At 41.8% G+C, this 21,558-nt stretch overlaps 1 protein-coding gene across 3 annotated transcripts in view; it reads left to right on the top strand.

Moving 5' to 3' along the window:
* Positions 1 to 21,558, top strand: part of twf2b (twinfilin actin-binding protein 2b) — a 47,727-nt gene that overhangs the window by 12,835 nt on the left and 13,334 nt on the right. The window contains exons 1-8 of one of the 3 annotated variants that reach the window (XM_060910485.1): positions 1,788 to 3,005; positions 6,034 to 6,111; positions 6,393 to 6,571; positions 6,674 to 6,769; positions 9,481 to 9,585; positions 9,879 to 9,920; positions 14,943 to 15,062; positions 15,252 to 15,402. In XM_060910485.1, the coding sequence (XP_060766468.1) occupies positions 2,981 to 3,005; positions 6,034 to 6,111; positions 6,393 to 6,571; positions 6,674 to 6,769; positions 9,481 to 9,585; positions 9,879 to 9,920; positions 14,943 to 15,062; positions 15,252 to 15,402 (796 nt within the window). In that variant the 5' untranslated portion in view covers positions 1,788 to 2,980. Of the gene's footprint in view, positions 1 to 1,787; positions 3,006 to 6,033; positions 6,112 to 6,392; positions 6,572 to 6,673; positions 6,770 to 9,480; positions 9,586 to 9,878; positions 9,921 to 14,942; positions 15,063 to 15,251; positions 15,403 to 21,558 lie in introns of those variants that run through there. The other 2 variants (XM_060910484.1, XM_060910483.1) reach the window with 2 other exon arrangements.

The raw sequence follows: 21,558 nt of genomic DNA on the forward strand, positions 1-21,558 counted from the left end.
GAATTCTGCCATGTAGACAATTCCAGCATGTGTACTGAAATTATTAGAGATCACTTGTTGCTCCATGTGTGAGACAGGAGTAGGCATCTAAGTTGTGCTGAATAATGAATGGTGCCAGGTCTACAGTAGAGTGAATTATGCATGAAGCCACTAAGAGTAAAGGTACAGTGTGCTTGGCATGGCAGCATAGGCCCACCATGCATTTTGCCTGTACCTGGGACCAACTATTTAAGAATCCAAACCCTCACCACACACACACACGGCCCCAAAACTGTGTGGCACAGTGGTGTAGTGGTTAGTACGGTCGCCTCACAGCAATAAGGTCCTGGGTTCGAACCCAGCGGCCGGCGAGGGCCTTTCTGTGTGGTGTTTGCATGTTCTCCCCGTGTCTGTGTGGGTTTCCTCCGGGTGCTCCGGTTTCCCCCACAGTCCAAAGACATGTGGTTAGGTTAACGTAGGGTGGCCTTGGGCTGAAGTGCCCTTGAGCAAGGTACTTAACCCCTAACTGCTCCCCGGGTGCTGTAGTATAGCTGCCCACTGCTCTGGGTGTGTGTGCGCGCGTGTGTTCACTGCTTCAGATAGGTTAAATGCAGAGGATGAATTTCACTGTGCATGTGACAAATAAAGGCTTCTTCTTCTTAAAACCCATATTCTAATACACTGTTCAATCCTGCCTTTCACATATCGTCGCTCCTTTTTCTTTTCTTTTTCTGCACCCCGATTTATATCATAAATATCATTTATAACATCAACGAAACTGACAATGTTCAAACTGTTAATGTTATAATCATGTTGTCTGTTGTCGCCTGATCCATCCTGATGCCCTACGTCTGGCTGGAGTCTCATCACATCGCTCCTGTAGAGGACGGCCCCATATAGACACTTGGAAGACGCTCTGGACACTTACAGTAATGCTTTTATGTCTGAGGACTACAGTTGACTTGCTAACTTTAGGACTGCGGTTGTCATGAACAGTTTTGCACTCAAGTTTCTATCAATGAACAGTTTAGAATATTAACTAAACAGACTTCATGTTAAAAATGTTATCATCTGTTATCACCCAAATGAGGATGGGTTCCCTTTTGAGTCTGGTTCCTCTCGAGGTTTCTTCCTCATGTCGTCTGAGGGAGTTTTTCCTTGCCACCGTCACCACAGGCTTCTCATCGGGGATAGATTAGGGATAAAATTAGCTCATGTTTAAAGTCATTCAAATTCCGTAAAGCTGCTTTGCGACAGTGTCTATTGTTAAAAGCGCTATAGAAATAAACTTGACTTATACAACATCTTTACTTCCAGTATAACCGACATGAATGACAGCAACTAATCACCAGAAATCCTCTACATATAAGAAAATGTCTGTAATTAGCCATGAAACACTTTCAGTGAGTGTCGAAGCTCTTGCTACAGAAAGCAGCAGATCATACCATTTTTTAAAAGGAAATATTAACATATATGAAGTTGCAGAGGATGCATAGGCCCAGACCATCGTATTCCCCCATACTGATAACTTGACCACCAGCCAGCTCTCACCTATCATACCCTTCCATCCATCATCTGTAGCCGCTTATCCTGTTCTACAGGGTCACAGACAAGCTGGAGCCTATCCCAGCTGACTATGGGCGAGAGGCGGGGTACACCCTGGACAAGTCACCAGATCATCACAGGGGTGACACAGAGACAAACAACCATTCACACACACATTCACACCTATGGTCAATTTAGAGTCACCAGTTAACCTAACCTGCATGTCTTTGGACTGTGGGGGAAACCGGAGCACCCAGAGGAAACCCACGCGGACACGGGGAGAACATGCAGACTTCACACAGAAAGGCCCTCGTCAACTGCTGGCCTCGAACCCAGGACCTTCTTGCTGTGACGCGACAGCGCTAACCACTACACCACTGTGCCACCTCCCTATTATACCACAGTGACCAATCAAGAAGGGTGAAGGCTCACACGCGCTTTGTCCGAGAAATGTGAGGCCAGCCAGCCACATCTTCTGCTCATGCTGCATCACAGGCCAGAGTAACACACTCGGAGGAAAGTGCTATTTACCCTCTTCCACATACATGACCTCACGGTTACCTAGTGTTGTCATGATTAACAGGGGAGAAGCTAATTTTGCTCTGTTGGCTCCCAGCTACAGATGGCTATAGCACCACCAGGATTTGATCTTGCAATCTCCTGAAGATAGGGTGAAAAGTTTTCTATTGCACCACTCAGGAATAACCAAACTCTGGAATATAAAGTTTTTTTTTTTTAATAGACATATTTCAGGATGTCAAATGACTGCTAAACCCTACTGTGCCCCTCACTGGTTGTCCTCCCCCGACACACTCAAGACTGATTCAGAGTCATAGGCATTCCTTTTTTAAATCTATCAAGGATACTCCGATCAGAGAAGATCAGACTGAACCGAACTGTTTTGTAAGGCTCAGCGGATCAACCACACACTGAGTGTCGCGTATCAGTGACCACAGCCTGTTGGAATCTGAGCCGGGGTTGTGGGGAGGGGGGTAACCAGTTCACTGTGCACAGATCAAGTCCTCCACGTTTGCCAGTGATAGCGTGTCATTACTGTTCACATGAGAAGCTCCAGATAACCGACCAGAGTCGGAAGGTCCAAAGATGCTCCAGAGAAGCGTACTGTAGGCCCCAACTGCACAGATACCGTGTGTAATGACAGCATCAGTGTGTCTCACAGCATAGCAGCAGGTTTTTTTGAGGAGAGCTTGTATATAGCTGCAAATCCCCAGTAATGGCCATTGATACCTAAAGGACTCCAGATCCACTGACAGAGGCAATATTAAGGATACCCATCTTCCTCAGTTCTGCGGATCGAATTTCAACCAGGATTCCCCTCAGGTAAGATAGGTTAGGGGCCTTGGTATCAGTGCCATTGGAGCAGTGTGCACTGGTGACAAAAGGAGGACTCAGGAGATATCTGCACTGAACTGGAGGGCTAAAGATACTGGGAACAATGTCTCATCAAACGGGTATCCACGGTAAGTACTTACCAGTTTCTGTTCAGACTTGTCAGATTTATCATCTTCCAATCAGGTACAATAAGGGTTAATTGTTTTGCTGTTGAACGGTGTAGTATTGATCAACTTCCTTTTCCGGTGTAATGAATTGTGTATCATCATTTGGATATTTTAATCTAAACTTAACTCTTGCTTAACCTGTAAATGAACACGCACAAGAATTCAATCAGTCTTGACGATGGAGTGATGACTAAATTTCATTCACCAGCAAAAAATTCAACAATCTTTCTTATAGTGACGCTGAGGAATGAATGATATTACAGTATATTACAATATAATACACTTTCATTCCTCTTAAGCCTATGCCTACATGTGTGACGAAGGTGAGATGCAAGACATGTGAAAGAATAATTCATAGAAAATCAAATATGTTAGAAAACTACGAGCCAAAATCAAAGCTTTGCGTCAAACGTGCATAACTGGACATATACAGGAGTATTAAGAGAAATGGAAGGTTGCAATACATTTATGTGAATGGTAAGACAGTGTAACTGGAGCTCAAGGGCGGAAGCCCTACACTTCATGCATCTCACCTGAACCTACATCATTTATGAACCCTGGCCAAGTGGTTACCATGGTGAAACCATGGCACCTGCTGTCTTGACTTAAAGAAACCTTTGTCGGTATTCATTTCCTTCACTGGTTTCGTCATCTTTCAATAAGGCGACTCTTATAACTGAGCAGATTGCACAATCCACACAGCTATTATTTGCCAAACTCAGATAGAAACAATTCGAGCTAAAGGTTCTCAAACTCACTTCATCGCCTTATCTGGTGATGGAGTCAAGCATTGGTTATTTTCTTATTAAACTGTATTAAAGGTCATTTCTTTGTTTCAATCCCCAATGCATGGATTAAAGAAATACCCCAGGACTTTTCAACATAATCTTTTTTCATTTCTACTGCATCTGTAGCAGTGGTGAACCGTTACTATTAGAGCTGGGACTTCAGCTCAGCCAAAACTTAGCCGGACACCAAAACAGTAACAGGGCAAAGGATTTTGCAAGGGATTAGTGGCAGGCTGCCAGGTCGTGCCGTTGTGTGTAGTTGTCGATGTTGATTTTAAAAGAAGCGAAGTAAATGAATACAGGTAGTCGTCGACTTACGACCTATGCGACTTACGACCGATCGACTTTACGACCGTCTGGTTATGACTGGCAAGTGTTTCCCAGCTGAACTAGCTGAGCGTACGACGGTTTCCGCCCCAGCTCCCGGCAGTGCCTCTCGCCGCGTACAACAGTTTCCGCCCCAGCTCCAGGCACATGCGCAGTCTATCTCGCGTTCCTTTGCACACTCCGTCATACAGTTTCCGCCCCAGCTCCAGGCACATGTGCAGTCTCTCTCGCACTCCCTCGCGCACTCCGTCATACAGTTTCCGCCCCAGCTCCTGGTTTATGAAACGAGCAAATGCTCCCGCCAGCCCGAGCGCTGCAACAGCTGATGATGACGTAAGGTAGACGACCCACAGCCAAGCACCAGTGATGCCAGCGGCCACTAAATTTTGTATTTTGCTACGTTTTACATTTGTATTTTGGAATGTTTCAAACTAAAATGTTTTCTATTTTTCACACCTGTATTTCGTATTTTTTGTTTTGCACATATTAAACGAATTGTACTGTACGCAGTGTAGTATGCAGTGTTTGACTTAAACCAAATAATGAGCCAAGGTAATGAAATAAGAAAATGTTGATAAAATAAGACTTTAAGATGATTACGATATCATTACACATCACAATATACTTACGTTCATTTAACATAGGCCGACTTACGACCAGATCGGTTTACGACCGGTCAGTCGTAACCAAACGCAGTTGTAAGTCGACGACTACCTGTACTTAAGTCTGAATGAAAAATACTGTAGCGAGCATGCAGCATGGAAGAAAAGTCTGGAGACGGAAATCTTAGTTTCTCGGTCGTTAGCCTGTGCTACTTGCTCTCGATAGATAGCACTGGCTTGACCACTTTATTAGCATTCGCTAACACTACTGATGAACGCTACACCGGCTGGAAGGTGACTTCACGGCTACGCTGACAGCACTGACTTGCAGTTAAGCTCGCGTTGGCCTTCGAGAAAGGCCTAGGGTGATAAATTTTCGGTCCCTTCCACTATAAATCAAAATCTGATTGGTTAATTCATCTGTCACTTTCTACATAAACATACACTGCCATGGCTTTCTGTCCCAGCAATGAAGTCCTGACCAATGAGTGAGCCAGCTCTAAACTCTTCTCAGCCTAGACACAACAAACAAAAAATCTCACTGGATAACTCTATTTTAATGTTTTCAGGACAGTAGCCCTTTCATTTCTGAAGCAAATTTGGTAGAAAATGAGGCCGAATTAAAATTAGAAGAGAATAATTCGAATGAAATTATGAAAGAAATTCAAGAATGAAAGAAATTCAATATAACATTTGAAATGCTGATATGTTTGGGCCTTCTCTGAAGGCCTAGAAGGCCCTGACGGTTCTCGTCTGATCTGTAGCATATGTGCAATTACTGTGCATGAGGCAGGAATACACCCTGAATGAGACGCCTGTCCATCGCAGGGCACTGCACATGCGTTCACACACTCACTTGCATGTAGGGAGAGTTTAACATAGCCAATCCGTCTACTGGATTGTTTTGGGAGGTTGGTGGAGACCAGAGAACCCAGAAGAAACCCACACAGACATGGAGAGAATACATATAAAACTCCACACATACAGTAATCCGAGCTCAGGATAGAACCAAGGACCCTTTAAGGCAGCAATGCTACCTGGTGTGCCACTGTGCTGCCTATAATAAACATTTAAAATGGTAATAATACAGATTTAGTGTTTAATTTACCATTTAAATGCCTGTACTGTTTAAACAAAGCAGTAGTATGGTAGCTATAGATTAGGTTTCCAAATGCTGGTGTGTTCTTTCATTAGTAGTTGTGTACATATAGTAGGTAAAGTAAAGGTAGAAAACCTAATCCATCGCTGATTCCTTTTCTATCACCTTTCTAGCAACTGCAGATTTGAGGCAGTTCCTGGTCCAAGCGAGGCAAGGAGTCAGCAGAGTCATAAAGATTGTCATAAGGAGTGGTGAGTAAGAGAATTCGAGTTGCAGATGTATGTATATTCCTGATATAAGTGATGTTCAAACGTTTAGGAAGTGCAAGATAAGTTTTTAAATAACGCAGGATCTTGAATGACTGAGAAACTGCAGAGATTAAACTGACATTACGGTATTTGTGGACTGAGGACTCATCGGAGCATGGTTCAAATATGCAGAGCATGCAGTATGTGATAAAGTATTCTTCATACCATACTTACTCTGAGGCTCAGACTGATGAGCTGATTATGGTGCGTGTGTGTATGTTTAGAGCAATTGGTGTTGGGGTCCTACAGAGAGCCCTCTCAGAGCTGGGACCGAGACTATGACCCATGTGTTCTGCCTCTGTTGGACTCATTGGAGCCTTGCTACATCCTGTTCCGTCTGGACACGCAGAACCAACAGGGCTATGAGTGGCTCTTCATCTCCTGGTCTCCAGATCAGTCGCCTGTAAGCACACACACAGCTACACACTCACACACATACCTCAGATATGCACTGTATGGCACTTTGGTACTCTGATACCACTCTCTGTCTGTGTGCTCACTGCAGGTGCGATTGAAGATGGTGTACGCTGCCACTCGTGCCACACTGAAAAAGGAGTTTGGGGGAAGTCACATCAAAGATGAACTATTCGGAACCACACAAGTAGGTAGACGTGGAGACTGTTACACGTAGCACTGTATTCTGTTATATATGTCATTATTTTTGGGTTTCACTGGGTTTGACTTGTTCTTACTGTCAACTTTTGCATTATTATTATTCTCATCTCATCTCATTATCTCTAGCCGCTTTATCCTGTTCTACAGGGTCGCAGGCAAGCTGGAGCCTATCCCAGCTGACTACGGGCGAAAGGCGGGGTACACCCTGGACAAGTCGCCAGGTCATCACAGGGCTGACACATAGACACAGACAACCATTCACACTCACATTCACACCTACGGTCAATTTAGAGTCACCGGTTAACCTAACCTGCATGTCTTTGGACTGTGGGGGAAACCGGAGCACCCAGAGGAAACCCATGCAGACACGGGGAGAACATGCAAACTCCACACAGAAAGGCCCTCGCCAGCCACTGGGCTCAAACCCGGACCTTCTTGCTGTGAGGCGACAGCACTAACCACTACACCACCGTGCCACCCATTATTATTATTATTATTATTATTATTATTATTATTTTTATTATCCACTGCTATTATTATCATAAGAAAAAGTACTACTGTCTAAATATCAACAGAATAATCTCATCTCAGAATAATGTTTACACAATTTGGGAATATATATTAATTTATCCATCCATCAATCCATCTATCCATTTACACAGTGTGGGAATATACAGGGTGTTGTAAACATTTTGATATTATTTGAGATGTAAATATCCCAGAAACTGCATAGTCTAGGCAAATGAAACTGACCAGGCTTAATGTTGAGCAATATAAAATTTATTCCTCAAAATTTGAGAAATTCAAAGGTATGTAGATTCCATGAACGATTTCACAAATTTTCATTATGCGTGCCACCTGAGACACACACACACACACACACACACACACACACACACACACACACACACAGAGCCTTCCTCTTTGAAATTTTTGTGCCGTGTCCAAATCTGCATCGCAGTTGGTGCATTTTTAGAGAATTCTCTCATAAATGCACGCTGCACAGTCTCGTTCGACTGTGTTCGAGCATACTCTAACACACAACGCCTTTTCTTTTCCAGTGAATGGCATTTCTATAGCTAAAAAGATAAAAACAAAAAACATTACATGTAAAATTTGGACCTGTTTCCACACATGCTGTTAAAATTTGAGGTCAATTGAACAAGAATTGGCCAAGTTATTAGATTGTGAAATGATGTCAAATTTTTTGAAACACCCTGTATATTAATTTATCCATCCAGCCATCCATTTACACAGTGTGGGACTATCTGTTAATCCATCCATCCATCCATCCATCCATCCATCCATCCATCCATCCATCTGTCCATCCATTTACACACTGTGGGAATATCTATTAGTTTATTCATCCATCCATCTATCCATCTACACAGTGTGGGAATATCTATTAACTTATCCATCCATCCATCCATCCATCCATCCATCCATCCATCCATCCATCCATCCATCCATCTACACAGTGTGGAAATATCTATTAATGTATCCATCCATCCATCCATCCATTGACACAGTGTAGGAATATCTATTAATTTATCCATCCATCCATCCATCCATCCATCCATCCATCCATCCATCCATCCATCCATCCATCCATCCATCCATCAACACAGTGTGGAAATATCTATTCATTTGTCCATCTGCTATCCATGCATCCATTGACACAGTGTGGGAATATATATTAATTTATCCATCCATCCATCCATCCATCCATCCATCCATCCATCCATCCACATAGTGTGGGTAGATTGATCGAGCCATCCATCCATCCATCCATCCATCCATCCATCCATCCATCTCATATGAATCAAATTCTTAATTCGTTCTCTTAATTTAATTAATATCACTCAACAGTTCATGAGTCATGTACGTAAGGAATAAAAACAACAGAACTGGACAACATGTCTAGTTACAGGAAAATAATGACAAAGTGGTGTGATGAGGCCCAACACAAAGAGGAAAGATGATAATATCCAAAGTTAATTATTTTCCTACAACACCAAATACTAATGTAATATGTTCTATCGCTCATATACATTCCACAGAAATTTGCCATTGATTACAATTGTTTTATGAATGAATGACAGACTGACCATTTTTTAAATCAGTTTCTAGTTACATTTAATATTGTGGAATGCCCCTGAAACAAAGTTAGTTCCTGATAATGCTTAAGTTATAACAGCTATCAACACTCATTTTCTTCATAAGACCAAATGTGCTGATGAAATTCCATGGTGGACAATTTAAATGAACAGCATAATATAAATAAATAAATAACGCCTTACCGAAATTGTCATATCAACTATTATACTTTTTTCTTTGCAAAATAACAACATATTTTTATGCATTTATGATTATGTTTACATTATATTGAGTGTCCTGTATAGTCCCTGTGCATGAATATAGAAAAGATAATGTATTAAAACGAGCGAATTATAATTATTAACTAATGAGTTGCCTTGTAGTCGGCGTTACTGTCCAAGCCACATGGTTAAAGAACGCTACAACTGCTAATCCCAACCCATCACCTTTTCCTTAACTGGTTGCGACAAATCTACAAATATGAAACCATTTCCAAGTATATTTAAGTCTTAAAATCCTGGAGCAGCTCTGACAAGTCATCAGAAGCTTCCAGGTTAAGAGAAAATGTGCTGGTTTATCTGATTGTCCTCTTCTCTACAGGAGGATGTGTGTTTTCAGGGTTACCTTCGCCACATGTCCTCTTCCTCCAGCCCTGGTCCCCTTACTGCAGCTGAGCAGGAGCTCCATCAGATCAAAGCCACAGAGGTGAGCGCACTTCATGTTACTGGGACCTTTCATCTCAAACTAGAACATGAATGGAGAGGGGTGGGTTGTTTTTTTTTTCGTTTAAAAATCATTAATGACAGTTTATTGTTTGAAATGCACCTGACAGGACAAGGTTGTATGGGTGAGTTCTTAGTGTGATGTGGTTTAAGTTGTGAGACCGTGTGTGTGTGTGTGTGTGTGTGTGTGTGTGTGTGTGTGTGTGTGTGTACATATGCACGCAAATATATATGTATTTAAAATTACACTATATACATTATTTACTTCTTTCTTAGGAGGAGCGAAGACGAGTCACTACTCTGTCTGGGAGAGCAAAGGTAAACTGCTCTATAAATGTATAAATCATATAAAATTCCCAGTAAAAGCTTCTGCAATCCACAACAGGACTGGGGTGGGGTTCCTGAAAACCTCTTAGGGCTAAGAGCATCTTTAACTGCCTCTTAATATCCATTGTCAAGCTAACATGGTTTTCCCGAACAACATCATAGGGCTATGATGTTGTTCGGGAAAACCATGTTAGCTTGACAATGGATCTTAAGAGGCAGTTAAAGATGCTCTTAGCACTTAGTACTTTAGGTGGGGTTTACATTAGACCGTATCAGCGGATCATCAGATTAACGTTTTTAAAAACGATTAGCGTGCACACAGCAACGTCAATACACGATTCGCGTGCACACAGCAACGCCAATACACGGATACGCTAATCACATGACTAATTCAGCACGTAAGTTGAAATGTGTCAGTGCGGCTCATCGCTTCCTCCTCAGCGGCTGCGCTCCAAATCACTCCGCCCTGAACAGCGAGTGCCCTCTGGAGGGTGCGCACTCCGGCCCTGCGCAGCTCACAGAGCGCGCGAGTGAAGTGCACGAGCAGTGATTTGGGACTGAGCCGCTGTGCGCAAGTCACTTACCACTTGCAAGTGGAAGGATGGCAAGCCTAAAGACAATCATAACTACACAATGGGCAGTATTTGCATCAGTATTTGCAGTATTTTCATACTTTTATACTCTTTAATGAAAGGTGATACAAGGCGGAAGTCCGCGCCGTTTTTCAGCAGTCGCGTCACATGACCAACGCCAGCGAATCAGGAAGGTGGATGTCACAGTGACGTTGTCCAATGACGACGCCAGCTAGAGCTCAGCACAGCGTATCCGCGTATTCTCAATGTTTACACAGCACCGGACCAGACACGATCTAGATTGAATACGTGGACCCTGGCGGATTCCCGTTTCCCGGCGTTTCCAGGCGTTTTAATGTAAACGGACAGTGCATCCGCGAAGAAAACGAGACAGATACGGTCTAATGTAAACTTGGCCTTAGTTCGCTCTTAATTTACGATGGACCTGGATCACTCTTTCACAGCAAAGAATGTCTCGCTCGCAGCTGAAAACACAGAATGCGCATGGGCCTCCGAGGGACTCTCACAGTCAACAGGCGGAAACTAGTGTTGAATCTACTGCCAATATTAAATTAGTTTTCTTGTACATTGCAAATCCACTGAGTGAATTATTAAATAAATATATGAAAAATGTTATGAATAAATTTCAGTCTGTTATGTCACATTGATATCGGCACATTTTAATCAAATTTAACTCCATTAGGCAAGTGTTTATTTCATTTAGTGTCATAAACGAGACGCATTTCTGCACCTCTAACATTGTGTGTGTGTGTGTGTGTGTGTGTGTGTGTGTGTGTGTGTGTGTGTGTGAGAGAGAGAGAGAGAGAGAGAGAGAGAGAGAGAGAGATAGTTAGGTTTTGAACTGTGTGTACCAAAGGAGATTGAATTGATAAAGAATGATCTGGGAATGTAATACACAGTGGGATGCAAAAGTTTGGGCACCCTTACTGAAAATGTCTGTTACTGCGAATAGTTAAGTGAGCAGAAGATGAACTGATCACCAAAAGGCATAAAGGTAAAGACGACACATTTCTTTTCAGCGTTTTCTGCAAGATTTGTGTATTATTTTTGTTTTGTACAATTGGAGAGTGAAAAAGGAAAAGGAACACCATGCGAAAGTTTGGGCACCCCAATACATTTGAGTTCTCAGGTAACTTTTACCAAGGTTCCAGACCTGAATTAGCTTATTGAGCTGTGGCTTGTTCAAATTCTTCATTAGGAAAGGTCAGAAAATGCAGATTTCAAAGCTGTATAAATTCTCTGACTCCTCAAACTTGCCCGTAAAATCAACAACTATGGGCTCCTCTAAGCAACTCCCTCGCATTCTGAATAATAAAATAATTGATGCTCACAAAGCAGGAGAAGGCTACAAGAACATAGCGAAGTGTTTTCAGGTAGCTGTTTCCTCAGATCGTAATGTTATTAAGAAATGGCAGTTAACAGAAACAGTGGAGATCAAGGTGAGGTCTGGAAGATGAAGAAAACTTTCTGAAAGAACTGCTCGTTGGATTGCTAGAAAGGCAAATAAAAAACCCTGTTTGACTGCAAAAGACCTTCAGAAAGATTGAGCAGACCCTGGAGTGGTGGTGCACTGTTCTACTATGCAGCGACACCTGAACAAATATGACCTTCATGGGAGAGTCATCAGAAGAAAACCTTTCCTGCATCCTAGCCACAAAATTCAGCGTCTGAAGTTTGCAAACAAACATCTAAATAAACCTGATGCATTTTGGAAACAAGTCCTGTGGACTGATGAAATCAAAATAGAACTTTTTGGCCACAATGTGCAAAGGTATGTTTGGAGAAAAAAGGGTGCCAAATTCCAGGAAAAGAACACCTCTCCAACTCTGAAGCATGGGTGTGGATTGATCATGCTTTGGGGTTGTGTTGCAGCCAGTGGCACAGGGCACATTTCATTGGTCAAGGGATGCAGGGATTCGAATAAATACCAGCAAACTCTGGAAGCAAACATCACACCATCTGTAAAAAAGTTGAAGTTAAAAAGAGGACGGGTCCTACAATAAGACGATGATCCAAAACACACCTCAAAATCTACAATGGAATACCTCAAGAGGCCCAAGCTGAAGGTTTTGCCCTGGCCCTCACAGTCCCCTGACCTAAACATCATTTGAAAATCTGTGGATAGATCTCAAAAGAGCAGTGCATGCAAGACAGCCCAAAAAACTTGTAGAACTGGAAGCCTTTTGCAAGGACAAATGTGTGAAAATCCCCCAGGTAAGAACTGAAAGATTATTAGCTGGCTACAAAAAGTCTTTACAAGCTGTGATACTTGCCAAAGGGGGTGTTACTAGGTACTAACCATGCAGGGTGCCCAAACTTTTGCTTCGGGCCTTTTTCCTTTTTTTGTCATTTAGAGAATGTAAAAGATGAAAATAAAAAATTGTTTTTGATTAAAATATTAAGGGAATGAGTCATCTTTAACTTTATGCCTTTTGGAGATCATTTCATCTTCAACTTGCTTAACTGTTCACAGTAACAGCAATTTTGACCAGGGGTGCCCAAACTTTTGCATACCACTGTGTATATATATGGGGCAGCACGGTGGTGTAGTGGTTAGCGCTGTCGCCTCACAGTAAGAAGGTCCGGGTTCGAGCCCCGTGGCCGGCGAGGGCCTTTCTGTGTGGAGTTTGCATGTTCTCCCCGTGTCCACGTGGGTTTCCTCCGGGTGCTCCGGTTTCCCCCACAGTCCAAAGACATGCAGGTTAGGTTAACTGGTGACTCTAAATTGAGCGTAGGTGTGAATGTGAGTGTGAATGGTTGTCTGTGTCTATGTGTCAGCCCTGTGATGACCTGGTGACTTGTCCAGGGTGTACCCCGCCTTTCGCCCGTAGTCAGCTGGGATAGGCTCCAGCTTGCCTGCGACCCTGTAGAAGGATAAAGCGGCTAGAGATAATGAGATGAGATGAGAACATCAGTAAAAATCAGTTAAATTAAAAGCGATATTAGCTTTATTGAACTAGCTAAAGTTTGTTCGACTGTGAAGCACAGCTAGCATAGAACAAAACTCTGCTTGCTTTGTTTAGCATTCTGTCATTTTGTTTCATTGTTGTTCTACATACAGCGTACCATAAAACACGCAAACTGCATGTTTTAAAAACAAGATCTAAACCAGGAAGTGCAATTAAAACAATTAATGTTAATATTGGTTTGTTGTTGTTGATGGTGTTTTACAACTGTAGCATAAACCAGACTGTATTTTTTTGCAGAAACATTTAGAAAATCTTAATTAGGCTGAGATTTTATTTATTTATTTATTTATTTTTAAAAATAGTACCAGTATTTCACACTAAGTGCACACAGCGTTAAAGGGGAACTGAAGTCATGTTTAAACTTGCTTTATTTCTTAATTAATGTGTTATTCAATTACGTTTTTGATTTTATTAACCTTATATCGTGACTCGTATTGGCATATTATATTATACTTATCGGCCTTTTTGGTTTTTAGCCGTGTTGAACGTAGTTCCTTCGGTCCACGGCAAGCGTCGCTTATCCGTGCGATCTTCACGAGACTTGTGCGAGACTTCAAACGTGAAGTGTCGGCGCTGCCATTTTGAAAACTGTTTACACAGTGGTCAGATCGCCATATCATTCCAATTTAGGTTAATTTCGAGATTTGCCAGCTTCATCAGTGATGGCGATTATTCCATACGACTTCGAACCAACGTGGAGTAGAGAAGAGCTGGAAAGACGACAGGATAAGGACGAGTCCGTTGTGCTGTTATTTACGTCATTACTGTCGCACAATTAAAACGTGCCAGGTCAGGCGGCTGGTGGGTTTTCAAAATAATAAATACATGCATGTGTAATATTTTTGTGAAAAATACATATTACACTGAGCACATTTCCCACATAATCCTCACTAAGGTTTCGGACAGCGCTACAAAATGGCATCCTCACTATATAGTGCCCTGCGTAGTGAGTAGGGAGCGATTTCGGACACAGGGAAAACTTCCAGCTTGATTACGTCAGCATTCGAAAGAGGGCGCGCGCGCCTTTTGACGACGTTGGCAGACGTTGGTCGCTTTGATTTCCGCTGTACGTTTTACTTCCGTCCTACGATGTCTCGCACGGGTCTCAGCGAATCTCGTTTACGGCCATTGCTTTGACATACGGACTGATATATTACATAGCATATTTCAAACACTCATAACTTGCTATAGCAGTGACGAAATAGCTGTCAGAAATGCATGCTTATATTTAATAAAATGAGATAAATAGAATTTTGATAATAAAAAATTTGCCTTTGGTTCTCCTTTAAGATTGTTGATACTGCTTTAATGGCAGGTTGAGCCTGGTCTTGCTTCACATAATGGTAATAGTGTGTGTGTGTGTGTGTGTGTGTGTGTGTGTGTGTGTGTGTGTGTGTGTGTGTGTTTGTGTGTGTGTGTGTGTGTCTGTATGTATGTTTTGTAACTGGAAGACACAGATAAGTGTGGAGAGTAAGCCGCTGAATCTGCAGGGTTTGGCGTTCCCATTACAGGAGGAAGCTAAACGAGCTTTACAGCTACTCAAACAAAGGCGCATCAACTACATCCAGCTAGTGAGTCCCACACAACCCCCATCCACCCCTACACACACACACACACACACACTTAGATATGCACAAGAATGTAAAGATTAAATAGTGACACTTCATACATTTCAGCGTTAAGGAGTGTCCTACACTTCTTTCACACATTCTGACCTTTCTGTTATCATTGTGTGTGTGTGTGTGTGTGTGTTTTCTCAGAGGCTGGACACTGAGAGAGAGACAATAGAGCTGGTCCATACCAATCCTACAGAGATTCGTGAGCTGCCAGCCCGAATCCCTGCTGATGCTCCTCGCTATCACTTCTTCATGTATAAACACTCATATCAGGGCCAGAGTGTGGAGGCTGTGGGTCAGTCTCTGTGCTTTTTCTGTTGATTTTCCACTACTTTCCTGATTTCTCATCTCATCTCATTATCTCAAGCCGCTTTATCCTTCTACAGGGTCGCAGGCAAGCTGGAGCCTATCCCAGCTGACTACGGGCGAAAGGCGGGGTACACCCTGGACAAGTTGCCAGGTCATCACAGGGCTGACACATAGACACAGACAACCATTCACACTCACATTCACACCTACGGTCAATTTAGTCACCACTTAACCTAACCTGCATGTCTTTGGACTGTGGGGGAAACCGGAGCACCCGGAGGAAACCCACGTGGACACGGGGAGAACATGCAAACTCCACACAGAAAGGCCCTCACCGGCCCCGGGGCTCGAACCCAGGACCTTCTTGCTGTGAGGCGACAGCGCTAACCAGTACACCACCGTGCCGCCCCACTTTCCTATTTCTTTTGGCAAATTAGGATGTACAGTGACGCTGTCTGTATCTGTTTAGTAGGTGTGGCTTAAACTGGATGTTTTTTCCCTTCAACCTTAGCTACATTGCTTGAGTTCATAATAGCCCCCAAGCATAACTACGTCATCACTTGTTTACCGCAATGCATTGCTGGGGATAGCCGGGGTCAGTAGTTGAGCCATATGACGGATGTCAGATTCATTTTACGTAAGAGCGATGTGAGAGGAGCAATTTTGCCATGCTCTGTCGTGGAAGACGATGAAATTGGTGATTTAAAGAGGTGGATAACGTGTCGAGGATTTACAGCAGGAAAATCGGAATCCAAATCAAGCTTGGTGAGAAGGTAAGAGCCTAGACCGAGTCTACCACACTGTACAACAACATCACCATCAAATCTCAGAATGTCTTATTTCTGAGGACGTATGTTGCATCAGCTAAACTTTATTGAGAAAACAAATCTATCTGAATCTCAGGAATTGTATGTAGCCTCTCTGAAATTGGCTGTAATGTCTATAGTGTTCATGGCGAAGTTACATTAAGTCTAAGATTGCTTCGTGATCCCGGGCCCAGATGAACAGCATCAAAACATTTATAAACGAGTGATTAGTTAAATAAAACTTGATATCAGGAAACATTTAAAAAAAAATCTTTGGAAACCTGCTGATCTGCCATGTCAAGGTCAATATAAATGCATTTTCTTTAATAAATGTCGGTAGTGAGGTACACTGAATATTATACATACCTGAAAGAGAACCCTTCGTGGTTTGGGAGTTTTATCGGTCCGACAGGCTCATTTGGCTGCCGAGTGCTTCAATATGTTAAGAGGCAAAAGCCGAAGAATGCTTCTTTGTTTTACAGGCTTTGGAATATTGCTAGTTTCAGACGATGAACAGTGTCGATTGTTATAATCTTCTATAACCGAAGGCCGTTCCGCAGACCGTGGAAATATTGCTGGGTCACAGTTTAAATACGTCTTTTTCCCCACCAGAGAAATGTAAGCTACAAACACTTGTCCATTTCAATTCAGTTCGAAGGTTTTCGTTGTAAATTAAACTCATCCATTTCGTTCTTCTCTTCTTCTTGACTGGCAGCTGATAAAAGCTCAAATTAGGTGTTCTCTTTGTTGTGGAGACACAGTAAGGCACACAGCAATTCACTCTAGGCACGGTTAAAATCCGTTAGACAGAACAATGCAGTGTTTAACAAAGGCGAAAGTAAACAATACGGCAGAGCTAACCCCGGGTATCGCCCATAATGCATTGTGGTAAACAAGCAATGATGTAGTTATAGGTTAGGGTCACTGGTCGCAACTAAAGCTGTGCATCTCATGTTAATATTCATGTCCTGTGAAAATCTTTCTTTTTTATTGCAGGGTTGCAGTCCAAGTGCACACTTCAGAATCAAATTCTTAACAATCTTCGTATCCTGTTCATATCTATTTGTATCCATGTAAAACATATCCTGTTACATCTCTGGGGCAAAAATCAGGTCTTTCACACCTAAATTAAAGAAACCATAAATAGGTACAGTACAGTTGTGGATGTGTATTGCTGCCATACCAGAAAAAAAAAAAGGTCAGTATCACATTATAACATGAAGAGTTTATTGTTATAACAAGATGTTTTTAAGATTTTAACAAGATATTTTCATGTTATTATGACATACAAACTTTTATACTATTTATCTTGTTATAATGTGATAAATTATTGTTATAACATGAAACATTTCATGTTATAACAAGATAACTGTTAGGCTATAACGTGAAACTGATCTCTGAACATGGAAACAGTGTGTGGCGAACGGATCAACTGAAAAATATCGCTCATTTACACGATTTGATTATGTTCTACTTCTACCCGAAACCAACTTATCTCCCGATAAAGTGAAATGTTTCACGTTATAACAATGTTATCACATTTTAGTATAAATATGGAAGTGATTATAGAAAATCGCACGCGCTGATTGGTCAAGAAATTCTGACTATTTCTCGATAATCACCTCGAGCAACATGGCAAAATGGCGGCCAATCGCTTCGTCACTGTAAGTGAGGAAGAATTAGAAATGATGAAAGAAAACGCTGTTCCTAAAAGCACTAAAGATGCTACGAAGTTTGGTCTAAAACTATTCAAAGGTAAGGTGGAATTGTGATTTATTTTATCCATTTCAAAACAAAGTATTTTATGTGAGTGAGTCGGCATAGATAAGTGACACAAGTCTGCGCCACACCGTTATTACATTTGCATGTCACTTTTGAAGTTTGAAATGAATTTTTTTTAATATGATTTTTTTTTTAAATAATCACCTGAGTATTTATACTAAACAATTATCCGCCTCAGGCTCAGTGAATATTGATGAATAATAACCTCGACCTTGCCTCAGTTATTATTCACCGATATTCACTTCAGCTTCTGCGAATAATTGTTAATTAACATGAAACGTTTCACGCTATAACCAGATAAATAATACAATATATTGTTAAAACAATAAAAGTTGCTTCTTAGAATGTGCTAAGATAACATGAAAATATCTTATCACAAAGTCTTTATGTTATAGCATGATACTGATCTGTTTTTTTTTCTTTTTCGGGCAAGGTAGTAATACACTTCCGTGATAAATAACCAAAACAAGATGGATTTTTTTTTTTACACACATACACACACACACACACACACACACACACACACACACACACATATATATATATATATATATATATATATATATATATATATATATATATATATATATATATATCGCCCTCCACAATTATTGGCACCCCTGGTTAAGATGTGTTAAAAGCCTTAAAATAAATTCAATTTTTATTGCAGAAGCATAATCTCACACTGAAAATTGGAGAAAAATGTAACCCTTAACTCAAGTGAATTAAAAAAAAAATCCCTGACTAAGAAATAGTTATTTTTCATAAAATCACCTGTTCCACAATTATTGGCACCCATAACAATTTCTAGAAAATAAATGTAATTGAAGCATTTCTGTCATTTCTACTGTGGTTTATAAAGTTGATGAGAGTATCTAGGAACCTTTAATTAGTAATTCATCACATCCTGTTTCCCTGGGGTATAAATATGATGTGACACAGAGGCCTATTTCTCTTATCCACTCCTCAACATGGGAAAGACAAGAGAACACACCATTCAAGTAAGGCAGATGTGTGTTGACCTTCATAAGTCAGGCAATGGCTACAAGAAAATAGCCACTCGCCTACACCGGCCCGTATCTACCGTCAGAGGAATCATCAAGAAGTTTAAAACAACTGGAACAGTGGCAAACAAGCCTGGACAAGGATGCAAGTTTATCTTGCCACCACGCACAGTAAGGAGGATGGTAAGAGAAGTAAAAAGTTCTCCAAAGCTCACTGTTAGAGAATTGCATCAAAGAGTAGCATCTTAGGGTCACAAAGTCTCCACAACAACCATTAGGCGCCATCTACATGCCAACAAGCTGTTTGGGAGGCATGCACGGAAAAAGCCTTTTCTCACTTACAAGCATAAATGTAAACGTCTGGAGTTCGCTCAGCGGTACTGGGACTTCAACTGGGACCGTGCGCTTTGGTCAGATGAGACCAAGATAGAGCTTTTTAGCAACAAACACTCTAATACATCACAAAAGACGAGTATGTGGAAAAGCACCTCATGCCCACTATGAAGTATGGGGGAGGATCGGGGAGGATCGGTGATGCTGTGGGCCTGTTTCTCTTCCAAAGGCCCCGGGAACCTTGTTAGGGTGCATGGCATCATGAACTCTTTGAAATACCAGGACATTTAAATCAAAATCTGGTGGCCTCTGCCCGAAAGCTGAAGATGGGTCGTCACTGGGTCTTTCAGCAAGATAATGACCCTAAACATGTGGCCAAATCTACACGAAAATGGTTCACCAGACACAATCAAGCTCCTCCCATGGCCATCTCAGTCCCCAGACCTCAACCCAATTGAAAACCTGTGGGGTGCGCTGAAGAGGAGAGTGCATAGGAGAGGACCCAGGACTCTGGATGGTTTAGAGAGATTGTGCAAAGAGGAATGGTCGAATATCCCTCTCTCTGTATTCTCCAATCTTGTGAAACGTTATAGGAGAATATTAAGTGCTGTCTTGTTGACCAAAGGGAGTTGTACAAAGTATTAACATCAGGGGTGCCAATAATTGTGGCACACATGATTTCTTGTAAAAGAATGATTTCTTAATGTGGGATATTTTTTTCCCACTGAATAAATGCACTTGAATTAAAGGTTGGATTTTTCTCTTTTTTTTTTGCATTGTTATCCTATATTATTTTAAAAAAATTTTATTTATTAGGAGCCTAAAAACATATCTTAATGAGGGGTGCCAATAATTGTGGAGGGCGCTGTGTGTGTGTGTGTGTGTGTGTGTGTGTGTGTGTGTGTGTGTGTGTGTGTGTGTGTGTATATACCTTACTTTGGCAGTCCGTCTGCAAAGATCATGTTAGTTAAGGAGCCAGTTTAACAAGCCGAGTGATAAAACAGTCAGTTGAAAACCTTAAACAAGTCTGAGCATGATTTTCTCACACAGTGAATTTCACGCTGTGTTATAATGAAATGGACGCAAGCCTTATCAGTTCATTTTGTAATCCGGTTACCGGCTGTCAGAAAGTCTGTCATGCTCCTAAATGCTTTTTAAAGAGTTTAAAATGCTATAAATTGTGGTTGAGAAACATCTCATCTCATCTCATCTCATTATCTCTAGCCGCTTTATCCTTCTACAGGGTCGCAGGCAAGCTGGAGCCTATCCCAGCTGACTACGGGCGAAAGGCAGGGTACACCCTGGACAAGTCGCCAGGTGGTTGAGAAACATGCAAAAGAGAAACGCATTTCATAGTTTCAGAACTATCTATAGTAGCGTCGCAAATGTCACATTTTCACCTTGTGAAGGGATTTCCCAGGCCGCTACACAGTGTGTACTCTCTTATTGATTTGTTGCCGGTGTGTTGCCGGTGTGTTAACTGATGTGTTGCCAGTGCCGGGACTTGTTTAAAGGGGAACTGAAGTCATGTTTAAACTTGCTTTATTTCTTAATTAATGTGTTATTCGATTACGTTTCCGGTTTTATTAACATTATATCGTGACTCATATTGGCATATTATATTACATTTATCAGCCTTTTCGGTTTTTCTCATCTCATTATCTCTAGCTGCTTTATCCTGTTCTACAGGGTCGCAGGCAAGCTGGAGCCTATCCCAGCTGACTACAGGCGAAAGGCGGGGTACACCCTGGACAAGTCGCCAGGTCATCACAGGGCTGACACATAGACACAGACAACCATTCACACTCACATTCACACCTACGCTCAATTTAGAGTCACCAGTTAACCTAACCTGCATGTTTTTGGACTGTGGGGGAAACCGGAGCACCCGGAGGAAACCCACGTGGGAGAACATGCAAACTCCACACAGAAAGGCCCTCGCCGGCCATGGGGCTCGAACCCAGACCTTCTTGCTGTGAGGCGACAGCGCTAACCACTACACTACCGTGCACTACCAAACCCTTTTCGGTTTTTAACCATGTTAAATGTAGTTAGTTTAGTCCACAGCAGGTGTCTTCACGAGACTTATGAGAGACTTCAAACATGAAGTGTCAGTGCCGCCATTTTGAAAACTCTTTACACAGTGGCCAGATCGCCATATCATTCCAATTTAGATTCATTTTGAGATTTGCCAGCTTCATCAGTGATGGAGTGTCA

This window comes from Neoarius graeffei, chromosome 26, assembly GCF_027579695.1.
Source record: "Neoarius graeffei isolate fNeoGra1 chromosome 26, fNeoGra1.pri, whole genome shotgun sequence".
Taxonomy (NCBI): domain Eukaryota; kingdom Metazoa; phylum Chordata; class Actinopteri; order Siluriformes; family Ariidae; genus Neoarius; species Neoarius graeffei.